This window comes from Anabas testudineus, chromosome 19, assembly GCF_900324465.2.
Source record: "Anabas testudineus chromosome 19, fAnaTes1.2, whole genome shotgun sequence".
Classification (NCBI taxonomy): domain Eukaryota; kingdom Metazoa; phylum Chordata; class Actinopteri; order Anabantiformes; family Anabantidae; genus Anabas; species Anabas testudineus.
The window spans coordinates 907,002-926,116 of NC_046628.1; the positions used below are offsets into that span (position 1 = coordinate 907,002).

Here is a 19,115-nt window from a genome sequence, read left to right on the forward strand (position 1 = left end):
GGCTGGATTTATAATGGATGACAGCAGGAAGGAAAAGGAGCTCTGAAGAAAAGTGCATAAGCAAACTAAGATAGGAAACAAAACGATGCTTTAATCAGTTCTGTGTTGCTGTAGAATTTCACATTCCAGCCCAACAATGTTGTATATATTCAGGTATTATCCACAGTAGTGGAGGAAGTACTCAAATAATAAGCAATACCACTAGAATAGAAATGTAAGTTGAAGTCCTGCATAATGTTAAATAAAAGTTAAAAAAAAATAATAATAAATAAAAATCACTGCACAGGTCGGTTATGCCAGTAACTGCACTCTGGAGATAAAGAGCTCTGGGGTCGAGGATACCTGCAGAGGAGTACTGAGAGATGGAGACAAAGAGGAGATAGCACAAGTACGGGAGAGAGAAAAGGCAAAATTAATGACATGCAATGGTAGCAGTTGAAGGGACAGACATAAGAATAAGAGGGAAGAAGAGGCAGGAGGAGCTCAGTGTATAAGTGGAGGCCCCCCAGCAGACTAATCTATAGCAGCATAGCTAACAGCACCATCGAAAGCATCTTGTGTGGAAGTTTAATCACTTGGATGGGAAATTGGTACAAAGCAGGACCTCTTAGTCCTCAACAGGGTGGTCCGCTCAGCTGAACGGACCATCAGAACCACCCTCCCTAACCTGCAGGACATTTGCATCAAACGCTGCAGGTCAAAGGCTAAGAAGATCCTCAATCAGGACTGTGAGGATGAAATACAGTTTCTTTCCCCATACTATCCGCCTGCTCAACTCAGACCCATAAAACAAGGAATCTGGTTCAATCAAAACTCTGTATACTCTGTAATATCTATATCGCTGGTATGTTGTGGTGTATCTGTGAGTACATAGGTAAATGAGTGTGCATGTGTATATACAAGGTTATGTATATGTGTAAAGACATCATTATATTTACATGTACAAATGAACATATGCAATTGCATAGGTGCCGGTGGTTATAGATATCTGAGGGTATATATTTAAATGTTTATATATTTATATGTTTATATATTTATGACTGTATATGTGTACATATGTAAGTATGAATAGGCATACACATAGAGTACGTGCAGATGTTAACACAGGTCGGCACACTTATCCTGTATATTTTCATCTGTTGACTTCTGACTTCTGTTCTTCATATCTACTTGTTCTGTCTCTCTATGTAAAAGGAAGCAGGTACATCAACACATTTCATTGTATACTGTACCATGTACATTTGTGCATATGACAAATAAACTATCTTATCTATCTATCTTAGATGGTCCAGAGTCACCTGATCTATAACATGTAGAATTATGTTCTTAAATGGAACACAATTTGAAAGTAGAAATACAACAATAATGGTGGAAATGATGCTTTATAGACCGACAGACAGAAATGACACCAGAAATGTTAAAAGTAAGTAAAATAGCAGAGACATGAGTATTGATGTTTATGTTTTTTTAGACTTCTTTTCCGTGCATTCCAGCAACTTAAAGCAGTTGGCAAAGTCATCTATAAACTAAATGTAAGAGGGAATACAAAGATTCCACTTCCAGGTATATATATTAAATTACCCAAAATAATAACACAATTGAAATGCCTTCATCCAGCTTATCTAAACATTTTATTGCATCATTATAAGTAAAAAGAGGTATGTTGTCTCTTTTTAATGACAACCAAACATGGCTAGAGGACCAAAACTAATAGTTCAATGAACAAAAAAAAAAAAAAAAAAGCTTGATAAATCAGACTCTAGAGAACAATCTAATAATGCATGCCTGACACGCTATGCTTTCTGCACTGCTGCAGAGTTGTCATGAACTAGTAAATATCTAATGGTGGATGAGTTCATTCTGTCAAACTAAGACATCTAATAGACATAGACGCCATCAGGACATGTTATCTCAGTCAACAGCTGCAAGTACATAATGTATTGTATTATTTTCTTACATTATCAGCACAACCATCTTTGAAATGGCCCGGAATGAAATATTTTGGATAAGAGTTCTTACTTATGATGCTAATCATTTCTTTCAAATTTAATTCCATATGAGTACTCTCTGCTCTGCACTTGGAAAAAATATTCTTTTGCATGCAAGTTACCCTAACCCTAACCCCAGAATGAGTCAGAAAGCTATCTTTGAGAAATAGTTTCTTATATAAGTCTGCCACAGTAATTTATCTACATTATGGGAATTCTGTGTTCCAAAACTGCTGGCTGGCAGCTGGCCAGTGTCCCAGTTTAACCTCTAGTCTATGGGGAGTTGAGACTGTGGCTGGTTTAAGAGGAACATTGCTACATGATCCCATTAAGACTGACTCAACACTTGGCCAGTTGTACACTGTTCCACCACATCTGGTACACCTTGTTTTCAGGATATTTAGATGAATGGTTAAGATAGCATTTTTCTTAGATAGCATGATATGATAATCAGAGCCAAATGTAGTACAATCTCTATGACATGACTGAATCTTGGCACAAAATTAAAGCTGATGTAATTCATACAGTAGATTTTTATAATCATAGGTCAAAGATCCATCCAAAGATTTCCCATCTTTAGTTGTGACAAAGTAATTGACAAGCAACACAGGCTTGCATGAACGTAAATGGCCAAGAGTCTGCATGACCTTAAAGTTTTAAGACACATTCAGAGTGACATACAGTAGCCCTGTGGGAAAAACTGCAGCACCCCCATTCATTTGAATGAATGGATTCATCAAAGTGTTGTCAGCCAATGGAATACAAGCATTTGCACAGTCCTGGTAAATTATTGTGTAATGACAACACTGCACTTCTAATGTTTATTTGGAAATTGCTGTGACAAATATTATGATTAAATAATTGATGATAATGTTATTCCCTGTGATATGTCAACAGTTTAAACCTTCACTTGTCATGTAGTCATGCCTGTGGTTCTAATCATGATATTTATTTATAACTTCATCTTTATCAAATGTCATACACATTACATGTAAATATCATGCCAGCTTTAAACTCATTGACATCCTACAGGAAGCATGAATACGAGACCTACTGTATGTTGAAGTTTTTCCTTAGAACTACATCAGGGTCAGATGGAGGTATAGTATGCTGGTACTTGGATTATTTTTCTAAATTAATAGACCATTGCACATTAAGCAATGGAGCACATTCAATGCACGGAAATTTGAAATCTCTTATCATTGTAAATAAATGAATTATATTTTATATACTATGTAGAATTTTGTAGCAGTAGCAACCAGGCAGATTAGCCCCACACAGAACGGATTTTTACATCTCCCCAAATGTGTATTACTAGTTATTATTTATTGAATATAGCAAACATAAAGCTGTATATTTGACATTTTATACACTAACACTTATATTATTTGCGTTAATTTATGTTATTTATAACTATATAGCAATATAGGCCTACAGTTTATTATATCTACAATCAATCTAAATCTCAAAATTTAGAGGAGGAGGTAATGTTTAATGGATAAAATCTCCTCTGTATGTGTTTTTTGCTTAATCGTTGAACAGTATTCGTGTGTAAAGCGTGTGAGGGACATGTCCTCTTAGAGACACAATGTCAAAGGCCTTCCTAGTAGTGCTAATCTTAATCTGGGATTAGCCGGACGGATGTACAGGATTTTTGAAGTTAGCGTCCGGTTCGTGTTTTCAAAATAAAACCTTAATGAAGCTAAGATCAGCATGATTTTGGACAACAGAAATGAACACATGACGTCACATGAGACACAGCACATTTGAAAACCATCGCCGACATCGTCATTTAGAGGGTCGATTTACAAAAAAAAACGACAAAGACAGAGGTCGAAAAAGAAGAAAGCTTTCATTTTGAAAGGAATGGTTTCGCGTTGCATTTCCTGGTGGCTGAACCTCTTTGGACCACAGCATCCAGCATCCAGGTGGCTGAGAAGAGCTGCGGACCGCGACAGCTGCTGCGGGTGAGTAAACATTTTAAAAACCCTGTCAGCCTGGTGTTGCAGTGAGGAAAGTACTGTACCAAATTCCTTCTAAGACGAACATTTTGACGTTCGTGACGGTGATAACATGACAGCGACTCCTTCTTTCGAAGACGCCCCTTGGAAAATATGTATTTTTAAGAGGATGTATGCAACTGAGTCGTTACCGTTCTTAAACACACAGCAGAGCCTCAGAACGACTCAGCCTACTATACGTTAACGCCACCGCCGCAGTGTTAGCTACATTCACAGCATGTTCTCGTGTGGGGCCTGTAATGGACGCAGTGTCACTTTGTGGCAAAAAAAAAATAAATAAAAACAATAAAAAAGAATTCATTTCTAGCAGATGCTGCTATATCGAACGAATGCTGTTTGATTTGTGTGTGTGTGAGGGAGAGAGAGGAGGTGACAGATGCTGTAGGCCGGACTCCGGCAGCATCATGGCGTCCTTGAGCAGTGAAGGGCAGAGCAGAGTAGCAGGAGGAGGAGGAGGAGGAGGGATGCTGTGACACCAGCGATGCTCTGTCTCCATGAAGACGGTTCCTAATAGCTTTTCTAAAAACAGTTTTTATAAAAAAACAAAAAGTTTGTTTTCATTCTATTTTTGTCACTCTTGACCTGACAACAAGGCAATGTTAGATTTAATATAGATTAGTGACATAATAGATAAAGTCACACACACAAAAGTTAAAAATAGTCAGTGTTTCTACGTAGAATGGAGAAATAATATAATATAAACTTTATAGTAAGAGTACTATAATGTCATATAGTACAGCATGGTAGTCATCATTATAGTAATAGTATAGCATGCTATACTCATATAAGATTACTGTAGGGGAGTAGGGCAGAGTAGAACATGGTAGTATGGGTATTGGGTTGTGCGATATCTACAACAAATATGTATTATATGTTTTTAGAATTGTATCCATACCAATAAGTTGATATTTCAGTATATTATCTATTAGTTGATATATTTTAGTAGATATTTTGCATGTCTGTGAAGAAAGGTTAAGATACAACATCTCTTAGACTAGTGTTACAATCAATGTATATTACATCAGCTGTTGTGTACAATAATGTACCATTCTTAAGATATTTCTATTTGTAATTGTAGGTTTGGACATTTCTAAAAATGGCCTTTAATCTATAGGGATTAAGAACTCTTATGGTAATAAAATACCATTCTGACATAGTTGAGCCTTTTTTTATGAAGCCCCATGTCATTCGCTTAAGAAGCACTACTGTGTCAGTCAGACAAGCTTAGGCCGAGGCTAAAACATTTCCAAAAAAATGCCATAGAAGCCTGTTTTTTATTTTTGCTTAGCTGAGCTTGAAGTCTGCTGTCGAAAAATCGTGTGTCAGGAAATTAAAACATAAAAAATGAACTGTAGCAGTCAGTAGTCAAATTAGATGAGCCAAAACAATCAGTGTTAACTGTAAATCTGTCAGTGAGGTGTTATCTCACTGACAGAGCAGCGCTGTACTATGCTGTGCTAAAAACATCTTTCTAAAGCAAAGTGCTCCATGATAAAAAGGTAAGCAGATGGAGGGATGGTAAATGGTTAAATGGTCTGCACTTAGATTTCTATCTATTTGGTACTCAAAGCGCTAATAATATTAATGTGAAAATGATATGATAATATGAAAATATTAACAGTCTAGTGTGGCAGAGATTAATTCAAAAGCTGAATGTAACTCCTTTTTAGGAGGCTCTGCTCCTCACTGCTCCTCTTACAGTAGGCGTAATGCATCACTTTCTGTTGAAGACACTAACTTGTTCACATGTAGTGTTCATATGTATTTAGCCCTTTAACTGATTTTAACGCTAAATACCTACTTTTACTACACATCTACTGAAGTAAGAACCGTGGCATACGCCTGTATTACTCATGCACCTGTTAATTAAACAACATTTTCACAAATGATGTTGTTTTGTCTGAGGTGATCAGCTTATCGTTTAACTAGCTCTTTAGTTGGTCAAGGCTTCTCTGTCTCCCTCTCTTTTTCCTTCTCTGACCTGGCCAGTGTGCCTTATGTTTAGTATCTCTGTAAGTGGTCCCCCAAACAACGTGGGCTACATAGACAGCTGAAAAACTTTTGATTAAAACCTGGGCTGATTAGAAGACACGGTATCAATCCCACTTCAGATGGTGCGTAAGAGACAGTCTTGCACACACAGTGTCACTCCAAACTACCAAAACCCTATACTGACAGTGTCTACTCCCCTACCACCTAAATGATTAAAATTCATTAGAACGTAATACAAAATAAAGAAGACTCCTATCACAGAACAAAATAAAAAGAAAACAATCAAATGTATATCATGTGTATCAATATCATTCTCTATATCCCTAGAAAGATTTATCGTAGATTTCATTATAAAGATTAACATTTGTCTTACTGAAACCTGGCAGATAGAATATGTCAGTCTGAATAAGTCACCCCGCCCTCCCCCCCCCCAAGTCATAATAATTATCATGTTCCTAGAAACACAGGTCAGGGTGGAGGATCAGCAATCTTCCACTCAAGCGTCTTAATCAGCCCCAGACCTAAATATAGTTTGAATTCATGTGAGAGCCTCACTCTTAGCCTTTCTGGTCCAAACTAGAAAAGGCAAAAACCAGTCCTGTTTCTTATTGTGTAACATCCTCCTGTCCCTAACTCTGAGTTTTTAACTGAATTCTCTTTTTATCTGATTCTGTTCTGTTCTTTGTGTTGATAATAACTGTCTCAACATCGCATTTAATTCACTCCATTGGTTTTTACTCAAAATGTAAATAAACCTACTCACTATTTTAATCACACCTTTGATCTTGTTTTGACATACAGTTTTGAAATTGCTAATTTAATATTTAAAAAACCCTCTTTTATCTGACCATTTTCCAATAACATTTGAATTTACTGTACTGAACTTTACTTCACCTAAGAAATAAAAATTCAGTACAGTAGATGTTTATCCGAAAATGTTGTTGACAAATTCAAGGAACTGATTCCATCTTTTATTTCAGAGCCATATACCAATACAGAGAAGGGCAGTCATCTTAATTATTCCAGCACATCCTGTCGATAATACTGCAGCCTCACTCTGAACAATACTCAATACTGTATATCTGCAGCGTTAGGCTGGGTTGAATACCAAATACAGAATTCTGCCTCCACATTGTATGTCCTTTGATGGAGATGTTTACTGTGTAAAAGCATATTCACAAATCTTTAAATCTAATAGTTGGTGTACCTTCCTGTCCTGTGTGCAGTGTTTCTTGATTCTAGCTTAGGTGGACTGTGGTGTTCATCATGGGAGAACTCTTCAGGAGTGAGGAGATGACCCTGGCCCAGCTCTTTCTTCAGTCAGAGGCGGCCTACTGCTGTGTCAGTGAGCTGGGAGAGCTGGGCATGGTCCAGTTTAGAGATGTAAGTACTGGAAGAGGGTTCTCACGGAAGATAGCAGATTTCGTTAATTAGATGATCAAGTGGGGATCAAAGGGAGGGTTGACGGGAGGAGAGTTGCTCACTTTCAAGTCTCATACTAGATCTAGTATGATTTCCAGATTTAACATATTGTAGTTTTACATTAGATCCAAAAGTGTTGATGAAATTTATAGGTAATTATTATTATTATTATATTATGTAATAATTCATATTTTCAAATATACCGTTTTTTGTAAAATTCCTAGGCATTAGTTACTTTGACCTTTAGTAAAATGCATTTTTTCACTTGCAGCTGAACCCAGATGTAAACGTGTTCCAGCGGAAGTTTGTGAATGAAGTGAGAAGATGTGAGGAGATGGACAGGAAGCTGAGTAAGTGATGAGACAAATGTGTCTTAGTTCAGGTTCTGTTTCTGATTCCCTGTTCTTCCTGTCAAATCAAGACCACATAGTTAAGAGATTTTTCTTTTTACATAGGCAGTAAGCTGGTGTGAACTGTTGTAATCTCTCTGCTCTCCAGGGTTTGTGGAGAAGGAGATCAAGAGAGCCAACATCCCAACCATGGACACTGGAGAAAATCCAGAAGTGCCTTTCCCAAGAGACATGATTGATCTAGAGGTAATCTTTCATCAGTCAGTTCAGATCTTTGTAGTCCTACAAATTCCAAAGCAACACAAATGTGCATTGTGTTGCGTCTACAGATTTGATGTCTAAAATAATCCCTTATCATTTTCACAATTAATACTGGTAAATACAGCAAGTGTGTCTGTTTTGTTATTGGCAGGCCACCTTTGAGAAGCTGGAGAATGAACTGAAGGAGATCAACACCAACCAGGAAGCCCTGAAGAAGAACTTCCTGGAGTTGACGGAGCTCAAACACATTCTCCGTCGAACACAGCAATTCTTTGATGAGGTTAGTTTATATGCAGCTCTAAGACACACACCACACACCCAGCATAAATCAGTGAGAATACATGTTTGATTCACCTACACAAGTGCAAACCTTCATAATATTTTATTTTATTTTGTTTTAGTACATGTGTAATAATTTTCTCTGTGGTTTATTGAAGGTGTATTCCAGAGTTTAATCACAATGGGGCAGTACCTTAAGCAGTCAGTAAAAAGAATAAAAAGTATGTGCTTTAAGGAAAAGTGAATTCATTTTTTTCTTACGTCTTTCACAGATGGAAGATCCCAACCTGCTAGAGGAATCATCAGCTCTGATGGAAGGCAGTGAAGGGGGGCGCGGGGCCCCGCTCAGACTTGGGTAAAGCTTGAGATTAAAATATTAAAGTAGTAATAGGGATTGCAATGCATTGTGCAAACTAAACTGATGATTAGTGATTAGTAATGAATGGTTGAATGAGATGCAGTATAAAGTGCTTTGAGTTTTTAGTTAGGTAGAAAAGCACTGTAAAAGGTGCAGACCATTTACCATCTAGATGCCATAGACTAATAAATTAATTACGTTTATTGTCTCTCAGCAAATTAAATCAGTCAATCAGTGTTCTTCAAAATCGTTGTATAGTCATGTTATCTACAAAATAGAAAATAGACACCCTACTGTACACTTATGTGGACACCCACTATCAGGCCACAGGGGAAGGGGGCAGCTGCATTGGGCTGGGAACTGACTGGCAGTAAGCAAGATATTTGAGCCACTGCATCCATAGTTATTTTAAATCTAAAGTATTTTTTTAATATTATCCTGATGTTAAAAAGAAGATTATTTCCCTGTGTTTTTATCAATAAAATAAAAAAAAAGTGATTAATTTAGATTATTTTTTAGGAAACTCCAACAACCATTTAAGTAAGGTTTAAGTAAGAGGAGGCAGTTCATAACCTAGGACCATAAATTGCAGTGAAAACCTGTCACATATGTCCATTTATGTCCTTTCTGAACTCTTGTCTGTTTTGTCTGTGCAGGTTTGTGGCTGGGGTGATCAGCAGGGAAAGGATTCCCACATTTGAAAGGATGTTGTGGAGGGTGTGTCGTGGTAATGTCTTCTTAAGGAAGGCAGAGATCGAGGACCCTTTGGAGGACCCGACCACAGTTAGTATACATGATATAGGTAGAGTCATGGAGAATACAAAAAAGATACATATTAAATGATGCACTCACACTAAAGTTGAAGTGTTTTCCAATACTGTCTCTTTTCAACAGGGAGACCAAGTCCACAAGTCAGTATTCATCATCTTCTTCCAAGGCGACCAGCTGAAGAACAGGGTGAAGAAGATCTGTGAGGGGTGGGTGTTGGAAGTTAGGAGCACAGAATATGTTTATGATTTTATGTTCATGTTTTTAATGTAAAGGAAGTATTTACATATTTTATAAATAAATGATAAAGACGAAGAAAGTAAATTAAAAAAACATAGTACTGTACTTAGGTACAATACTAAAGTATTTATTCTTCTAGAGTACGCATCCTCTGCAATTTTTACTACAAAACAACTGCTACTATTGCTAAAACAAAATGCAGTACAATCACAAAATAGTTTTGATCTGCGTTGTAAAATTCATCACATAAACCGCAATTTGTAAAGGAATTCATTTAAGATGTTCATCCAAACAGTGTATAGGGACATTATTATAAATCATTATTATGCATCAATAATTATAATCCAATAATATAATATTTATAATATAATAATATGTTTATAATATGTAAAACGAGTCATTCTTTATAAATAGTAGTGTCACCCTGGCAGTTTTTGAAACCAGAGCATGTTTAGCAAAGAGAGTGGAACCTGAGTAGAGCTCATGTAAGATGACTAAGCTGTGATCTTTACATTTGAGACTGATAGACTTGTGACTTATTTTTTGAAGATAAGAAGATTTGATAACATTTTGCCACTAACTTAGCTGTGGTAGTTACTATGATGGGTTAGATCATACAAAAGCCTTATGTAGTATGAATATGTTAGATGCTGTGAGTGAGTGTTTGTGGGTGTATTGTTCCAGGTTCCGTGCCTCTCTCTACCCGTGTCCAGAGACCCCACAGGAAAGAAAAGAGATGCTTGCTGGAGTAAACAGCCGCATCGATGACCTCCAGATGGTATGTCACTGTAAAGGATCTTAGCCATTACTAGTATTACTGGATGGAAATCTGTACACACATGAGTTAATGGGATAAAGTGACAAGAAATAAACTAAAAAAATTACAGGCTTTTAAAAATGAGAATAATATAGAGAGTGAATAGTTGACCTTAGAACAAAGTCTGCTTATTGTTTAGGCCACCTTATAATTAGCAGTGCAGTAATTTAATCATTATTTTAATCCGTCTTTGTACTGGTGCACACCAAACAACAAGAAATTAATCAGAAACAGGATGTCTGTGATCAGGTTCCTGCTGTGTTTTCCTTGATAAAATTTACTTCCAATACAATTACAAAAGCCCCTATAGTGTAGGTGGCTGTTTTCTTGTGCATTAGTTCTTATCTGTGAAAGACCTTTGTCCTGTCACACAGTGTTGTGGTTCCCCAATTTTTGCCCTTATAAAGCCTGGAAAAACGCACTGGTTCCACTTGAAAGGTCTTCCCTGCTCTGAGCCTACCAACCACACACAATTTATTACTGTCTACTACAATACAGCATTTAGTTCAGGTTTATATAGAAAATCTGATTCTGTGCATAAACATAAAAGATTAATGTGTTAATGTTATTTTGCAATCCTGTATGTGTATTCTAAACATCCAGTTGACTTCCTGTAGGTGTGGTGTAGGTTTGTAGACGACAATGAAAAAATGCATCTATCCACTGTAAAAAGTCAATAGACAATATTTTTTTATATTTAGGAATATTTCATTATTGATTAATAACTATGAATAATTATATTGTAACCTAGGCCATATATAAATGTCTTCTCAATTAAATTATAGAGTGATTCTTATGGTAGCTGTCATTGACAGGTATGTCAATGACAATATGTCTTCGTATGTCCCACCTGTCAGTTCTGATGCTAGGGATTTGAATAATCAGGAGTGATATTATTTATGTTCCCCTCTAAAACATTCAAGATTCAGAACACTTTATTTCCCTTCTGGGATTAATAAAGTGTTTTGAATCTTGAATCTTGAAAAAGAACAACAACCAACTGGAACACAATAAAGAAACATTTACTGTTTCTCCTTGTTTGTCCCCATTGTTTGACTTCAGATTTGTCAGATAGATGGTATGTTATTGATTGTCAGTTCAATGAAATTCAGTTTTATTTATATAGTGCCAAATCACAACAGAAGTCGTCTCAAGTTACTTTACAGTGTTTAAGGTTTAAGGTAAGACCTTACAAAATGTAACTGTATGGAGAATTATATAGAAAACCCAACAATACCAATTGAGCAAGCACTAGGCGATGGTGGAGACGAAAAAGTCCCTTTAATGGAAGTAGCCTCCAGCACAACCAGGCTAAGGGTGGGCTGCCATCTGCCTCAACCCGTTGGGAAGAGTGGAAAGAGGAGACAGAAAAGAACAGCAGCCAACAAAAAACAACAACAACAAGCAGGAAAAACACTGGGGCAGGTTGATAGGGCCAGTAACTGCACTCTGGGGATATATAGCTTCAAGGCCCAGGATACCTGCGGAAAGGTACAGAGAGACGGGAGACAGATAGCAGGAAATACAACTATGGGGGAGAGAAGACACAAAGTTAATGACATGTAATGATGGCATTAGAATGGATAAACAAGGGGAGAGAAGAGGAGAGGAGCTCAATGTATCAGTAGATGTCTCCCAGGAGATTAATCTGTAGCAGCATAACTAAAAGATGGTTCAGAGTCACCTGATAGGAAGTAGACCTGCACTCTGAGAGCTGTGCAGTGTTCTGTTGGGAAAATAGCATACTATGAGGTCTTTTACACCATCAATGCACCTGACCACAAGTCAACCTATAGATCTGTCAGTCTAATGCTGACTGGACAGGCTCTATAGTCTAAAACAACTCTGCTATTGTAGGTCCTTAATCAAACTGAAGACCATCGCCAACGAGTGCTGCAAGCTGCCTCCAAGACCATGCGGGTGTGGTTCATCAAGGTGAGAAAGATGAAGGCTATCTACCACACACTCAACCTCTGCAACATTGACGTAACCCAGAAGTGTCTGATTGCTGAGGTGTGGTGTCCTGTCTCAGACCTGGATTCTATTCAGTTTGCTCTGCGCAGAGGAACGGTGAGTGTATTTTTATCTTATATTTATATATATTTTTTATAACAGCTGTCTGAACTTTCACTACTTATAAACACTTTGACAGAAAAAAATTACCTGTATGTAGCAGCAACAGTTCACACAGGTCACTGTAAAGCTTTTTAAATTGCTGATGAATCAGCTTAAAAAATATGAGTACACAGTACAGCAAAGCAGGCTGAAATTCTAATAGTGTTTAGTTGTTTTAAAGTTGTGTATAAATTAAAATCAAAAGGAAGCAGTGATCTCTCGTAATTTTCCTGAGACATGTTTACTAACATTTTCAACAAGGTATACGTTTTTGTGGAGGTCTCTGTAAGTCATTTAATCTTTCACCTACAACATGGAAAGTGCATTTAAGTGGCTGATAAATAAAGTTTTGATTGATAGGAGAGGAGTGGCTCGACAGTTCCGTCCATTCTCAACAGGATGCAGACCAAACAGACACCACCAACCTTCAACAAGACCAACAAGTTCACATCAGGCTTCCAGAACATCGTTGATGCCTATGGGATTGGGAACTACCGGGAGATCAATCCAGGTTATTTTTAATATTGTTATCATTATTGTTTGAAAAACATGCAACCATTTTAAATTGTAGTTTAAGGTCAAAACACAAGCATGCTTTTTGAAATCACTGAAGTGACTAAACCAAGTAATACTTACCTTTTTGCGGTTATGGTGGTTCTCATAATGATATTTTTAGTCTTTCTTTTTTTGTGCAGTGAAATTGCAATAATAGCTGTGATTTAGTTGTGAAAATCTAAGGCAGCCTGTTCCAGTCAGAATAAAGCACACTCTTCTGAGTGCCCTAAGCAACACACACACTAGTGCACCGAAACTGAATCTGATGGGACTTGTCAGTACCAGGTCAGTACACAACTACAGGAGAGAGAAGACACAAAGTTAATGATGTGCAATGGTGGCATTTGCATTGATATAAGAGAAAGGAGAGAGGAGAGGAGCTCAGTGCATCAGTAGAGTTCCCCCAGCAGACTAACCTATAGCAGCATAATTAAGAGATGGTTCAGAGTCACCTGATCCATCTTTAACTATAAGCTTTATAAAAAAGGAAAGTTTTAAGTCTAGTCTTAAATGTAGAGAGGGTGTCTGCCTCCCGAACCTGAAATGGGAGCTGGTTCCACAGGAGAGGGGCTTGGTAGCTAAAGGCTCTGCCTCCCATTCTACATTTAGAAACTCTAGGAACCACAAGTAAACCTGCAGTCTGAGAACATAGAGTGCTGCTTGGAAAATATGGAACTATGAGGTCTTTGAGATAAGACAGAGCCTGATTATTAAGGGATTTATAAGTGAGGAGAAGCTTCACTGCTACAAAAGAAGTGAATTTGGTCATGTGAAGTGTAATAGTTTAATAAATTGGAATGCAGTATTGTACAATGTAAGCAATAATTAAACATAATTCTATTATTACTCATCTCTTTTAATGCTTTATTGATTAAATATCACAATTATCACAAGTTAAACATTGTTAGATTCATTATGTTTACACTCCTTGTTCTTGCAAAGAGTGCAAACCTGCCAAATTCAAATTTTACAAGATCAAAAGTCTCTTGTATTTCAGAGATATGAAAGCAGATGTTTCTTAGCAGACAGATCATTAGCAGTTCCTTCAACATTGGGAATTTCAACAGTCAACACTGATAAATGCTCATGTTTGAGTCTTGGTGTGTAATGGTCTCTTCCTGTCTTCATGTGTTGCCTGTTACAGCTCCCTACACCATCATCACTTTCCCCTTCCTGTTTGCTGTGATGTTTGGTGACATGGGTCACGGCTTGCTGATGACCTGTGCTGCCCTGTACCTGGTCATTCGAGAGAGTCGTCTCCTTGCCCAGAAGAGTGACAACGAGGTATAATAGGACAGAAACAAATCATGCAGTGATACAAACTTCTCAGTACACCACATATCTGAACATTAAACAAATGGAAAATTTTGTGTCTCTCTGTAGATGTTCAACATGGTGTTTGCTGGTCGCTACATTGTCCTCCTGATGGGGCTCTTCTCCATCTACACTGGCATCATTTACAACGACTGCTTCTCCAAGTCACTCAACATGTTTGGCTCCGGATGGAGTGTCAGGCCCATGTTTGGCCCCAAAGGAGCCAACTGGTCGTAAGTCAACCTACTCTACATGGAGATGATTTTACATTATACTGTTCAGATTAATCCTAGTGGCACATTATACAGTATGTCTACTAGTGATGAACTGAGGATGTTGAGCACTACATCTGTTTTTTGGCTAATTTGTCATTAACATTGTTTCATTTCTTCTTTACTTGGAAGTAACACCTTAAACATGGACTCGTCAGTTAGACTTGGTTTATGCATCTTGGCCCACTGCAACCTTTACTTTCAATTTGCTAACCTCAGTAGTGTTGTTTTTTTCAACCCTCACCATGAGGTCAGCTGACTTGAGCCTTTTACAGACAGTGTCTATGCACACTGGGTTAACAAAAAGGGGGTGGCTGTGGCTCAATAGGTTGAGTAGTTGTCTGCCAATCACAGAATTGATGGTTCAATTCCCAGCTGTCACATCACATGCCAAAGTGTCCTTGGGCAAGATACTTAACCCCAAATTGGCCCCGGTGAGTCAGGTCAGCTGCATAGCAGCTTTGCCATCGGTGTGTGAGAGTGTGTGTGTGAATGGGTGAATGAGACGCAGTGTAAAGTGCTTTGAGTACCAGCTAGGTAGAAAAGCGCTATATAAGTGCAGAACATTTACCATTTAATAATGCAGCCGATGATGTCCTTTTTCCATAGACTGATGGGTTTCAAAAGAAAGCTGATTTTGTTTGGATATTTCTAGTTCTATTCTATTCTATTTTTATTTTTTAGGTCTCCCATGTGGAATATACACACTATTATTTGTTTCCTGGACATGAACTTATGTTAAGATGTTGTAATACCTGAGAAGGCTTATATAATCAAAATAGGATCAACTATATTTGAATTTCTGTAAAAAAGAGATTCAGTGCAAAGCCTTCAAGTTATATACTGATTGAGTAGCAAATTGTAATTGTTTAGCAGAAGGCAGTCCTTGTTGTTTTAGATTTATCTGCTGGAAAAATTATCACAGATGAATGAAGAACCTGCTTTCTGTGTTGAACTTTTTCTTTTTTCAGTTTAATGTAAAACTCGTATGGCTTGGTGTTCCTAAACCTTTTTTTGCCAATGCACATGAGCTTTATTCTAATGCTTGTTTGTGATCTGTCTTAGCTTTGAGACACTTGAAGAAAATGGAGTTTTGCAGTTAGACCCAGCTGTTGCTGGTGTGTTTGGGGGACCTTATCCACTTGGAATCGACCCGGTAAAACTTGCACATTCACTAAAACTACAAAAATAAATAGCTGAAAGTTCTCTGTGCAATAAATAATTAATGCCTCTGTCAAAATAAGTAATATTAAAGTATTACTTATAAGTAATATTAAAAGCTAATCAAATTTGACCCTTTTGTGTGTTTTCTGCAGATCTGGAATCTTGCCACCAACAAGTTGACCTTTCTCAACTCATTCAAGATGAAGATGTCTGTGATCTTGGGTGTCATTCACATGCTGTTTGGAGTGTCTCTCAGTCTTTTCAACCACCTGTAAGATGGATGTTGACACATAAATATTACAGTAATATCATTTATGTGTATAATTATTATAATAATCATTAATTGCTGCAGGTACTTCAAGAAACCACTGAACATCTTTCTGGGCTTTATCCCAGAGATTGTCTTCATGTCAAGCCTGTTTGGTTACCTTGTCCTGTTGGTCTTCTACAAGTGGACAGCGTATGATGCATATACCTCAAAGGAAGCTCCCAGCCTGCTCATCCACTTCATCAACATGTGTCTCTTCAACTACAATGACCCGACCAACAAACCCCTCTACAGGGGACAGGTGCTCCCTTACTTACCCCTTCCTTCCTATACTAATATAGTTAAACACTGGTAGAGAGTCGCACAGCAGCCAAAATATTACTTTTTATGAAGTAGCTCAGAAAGCCCTGCCTTGATATTGTGATGATTATTAAAAAAAGTGTTGTTTCCGTAAGGTGATTGACAGTTGGTCACAATGATATTTATCAACAAATATTAACAAAAGAAGAGAAAGTAGAGATATATAAATATATCATTATAAGCTTCTCATTACAATATCAGGTGAATGTTTCCTCTGTCATTTAGTATTTATGTTGTTTCTACAGCCCAACTGTCAAGTCAAGTCAATATGCCTGGTGAAAGAACAATTCTGTATTCTTATTATAGGATGGTTGTATAAGTATTCCAAATTAGATTCTAAGCTAGACTAACAATGCTTGTTGTAGCTAGTATTAATTTCCTGCTCCTGTTGTCAGATGAAGTTTTAGATTTAAACCACAGAAAACCGTTTCTTTCAGCAGCTTGAGTTATTATAGTGTAGGTGTAATACTGCATGTTGTTGTTATATTAGCCATAAATTCAACAAGGATCTTTTTGCTAGAAAGTAAGGAAAAGGGGAAAAGAATAAAGACTCATTTAGGCTTCTCCCAGAAATTTGGGAAAACAAAGTTCCTCTCATCACTGCTACACATCACCATACTTTGTTAACTTCTCTCTGTTTGAATCTGTAGATGGGGATCCAGGTTTTGTTGGTGCTGATTGCCCTTGCATGTGTACCCTGTATGCTGATTGTGAAAACTATGGTACTTCGGCGTCAGCACCTGTGGAAAAAGCACCTGGTATGTGGATCTGAACCCACCTATAACCTTAGTGCCACCTTTGATGAATATAGGTTTTGCTGTAACCCTTTTCCACTCCTATTCTGCCCTTCATTTCAGTTCACCTTATACTGTGTGATGTTGCTTGTGTTGCCATGTAAAAATGCTTAAAGTCTGCCTTGGAAACGCTCATATTTTGGTAGAAAATACTTTGCAGATTGGGGTTGCCTTAGCAAATTTACTTTTCTTGTCTCATTTAATTGTTTAATCCAAATTCAAATTCAACATATCCAACACGTTTGTTACATCAATTTTAATATGCAGTAGGCTAAATACATATGAAATATAGGCTGGAGTACTCATTGCTTTCACTGGTTGTGTTAAATGTCAAATACAGAATGACAGAATAAGGGCCAACACCAGTTAAATAGAATTATGGATAATGTACATTCCCAATCCAGACATTAGAGCTAACTAGCCAGCTGTGAAGCTCATTAAAGTTATGGTAGATAAAGAACAGAAGTACCAGAGTGGATCAGGATGTTGCTGGTAGCTCCATAAATATATTGAAAGACATGTTGACTTCTGTTGTATTTAGACCAGGGGTTATCCCGTGCTTCGCCTTACAGCTGTACTGCCAGATTTAACCCAGCCAGCGAGGTCATTTTGCCCTGCAAAAATGTGTTATAAGCTAGTAAATAAATCATCAACCACAACATTAAAACCATTGTCAAGAGATGTGAATAACGTGTTCCTGGTCTGCAGTGATCAGTGGGTGCTTTCACACCTACAGGCTTTAGTTCATTTAAATCAAAGTCAAGTTCGTTTTTCCCTCTTGGTGCATTTTGTTTTATCTGGTGTGAACACGGTAATCGCACTCGAGTACACACCAAAACAATCGCACCAAGACCACCAAAAAGAGGTAGTTTCGATCTACATCATCTAGCGAACCCTGGTGCAGTCCTCCTGGTGAGAAAAAAATATTTGGTTACACTTTGATTTTTCTCAGTGTGAAAAAAAATCGTACTAAGAGGAAATGCTCTTATTTTGCATAACATATCCACTGATTCGTACAAAACAAATGCACTAAGGTGTAAAAACAGTACCTATCAAAAGTGGATCAAGAAAGGACAACCAATGAACCTCTGCCAGGGTCATGCATGCCTAAATATCACTGATGCATGTAGTGAAGGGTAGCCTAGTTCGTGTGATCCCATAGAACAACTACTGTAGCACAAATTGCTGAAAACGTTTATGCTGTCTATGATCAACAGGTGCCAGAACACACAGTTCATCATTGCTTACCCCACAGCATGGGGCTGTATGGTAACAGACTGTGAGGGTCAATGCTGATTTTAATGTTGCGGCTGATGGTTGTACATCTGTGTACTACCTGGCTTTCTGTGTGATTCAGCATTTACATTTTCATTTTTAGTATGTTTGACAAGTATATTTCAATTTAGAGTGAAAGCCTTTGCCTACTGCACTGTGGATGCACAAATTAAGAAGAAAACATTCAAACCAAGGCTTGCTTTAAGCTAGCTTTAAGCAGCTCTTGTGGCTTCTGTATCTAGTACCAGAAGAGGGAAGAAACCCCTGCAGAGAATCTAGAGCAATCTTTAGAGCAAACAGGCGTGTCCTCATCATGCACCGGACTCACCCAACAGGGCACGCAGAAGTTCGGAGGGGTGCGGGTGGGCAACGGGCCCACGGAGGACGAGGCTGGCATCATGGATCATGACCAGCTTTCCCAACATTCAGAGGAGGGGGATGAGGTGAGCCAGATAAATATCACCAAACTCAGACTGAACTGCAAAATTCCATTCAAATGTTA

The 19,115-nt window shown here is 37.7% G+C and overlaps 1 protein-coding gene across 3 annotated transcripts in view; it reads left to right on the plus strand.

Moving 5' to 3' along the window:
- Positions 1 to 3,852: 3,852 nt before the first annotated feature.
- atp6v0a1b (ATPase H+ transporting V0 subunit a1b) overlaps positions 3,853 to 19,115 on the plus strand; it is a 30,656-nt gene continuing 15,393 nt past the window's right edge. For 2 of the 3 annotated variants that reach the window (XM_026350628.1, XM_026350629.1), the window contains exons 1-18: positions 3,853 to 3,955; positions 7,228 to 7,384; positions 7,695 to 7,773; positions 7,922 to 8,019; positions 8,186 to 8,314; positions 8,586 to 8,668; positions 9,328 to 9,454; positions 9,566 to 9,648; positions 10,364 to 10,457; positions 12,354 to 12,566; positions 12,972 to 13,122; positions 14,311 to 14,450; positions 14,550 to 14,713; positions 15,818 to 15,908; positions 16,069 to 16,187; positions 16,269 to 16,485; positions 17,195 to 17,302; positions 18,949 to 19,056. In XM_026350628.1, coding sequence (XP_026206413.1) covers positions 7,268 to 7,384; positions 7,695 to 7,773; positions 7,922 to 8,019; positions 8,186 to 8,314; positions 8,586 to 8,668; positions 9,328 to 9,454; positions 9,566 to 9,648; positions 10,364 to 10,457; positions 12,354 to 12,566; positions 12,972 to 13,122; positions 14,311 to 14,450; positions 14,550 to 14,713; positions 15,818 to 15,908; positions 16,069 to 16,187; positions 16,269 to 16,485; positions 17,195 to 17,302; positions 18,949 to 19,056 — 2,121 coding nt within the window. In that variant the 5' untranslated portion in view covers positions 3,853 to 3,955; positions 7,228 to 7,267. Of the gene's footprint in view, positions 3,956 to 7,227; positions 7,385 to 7,694; positions 7,774 to 7,921; positions 8,020 to 8,185; positions 8,315 to 8,585; positions 8,669 to 9,327; positions 9,455 to 9,565; positions 9,649 to 10,363; positions 10,458 to 12,353; positions 12,567 to 12,971; positions 13,123 to 14,310; positions 14,451 to 14,549; positions 14,714 to 15,817; positions 15,909 to 16,068; positions 16,188 to 16,268; positions 16,486 to 17,194; positions 17,303 to 18,855; positions 19,057 to 19,115 lie in introns of all 3 variants that reach the window. The other variant, XM_026350626.1, reaches the window with a different exon arrangement.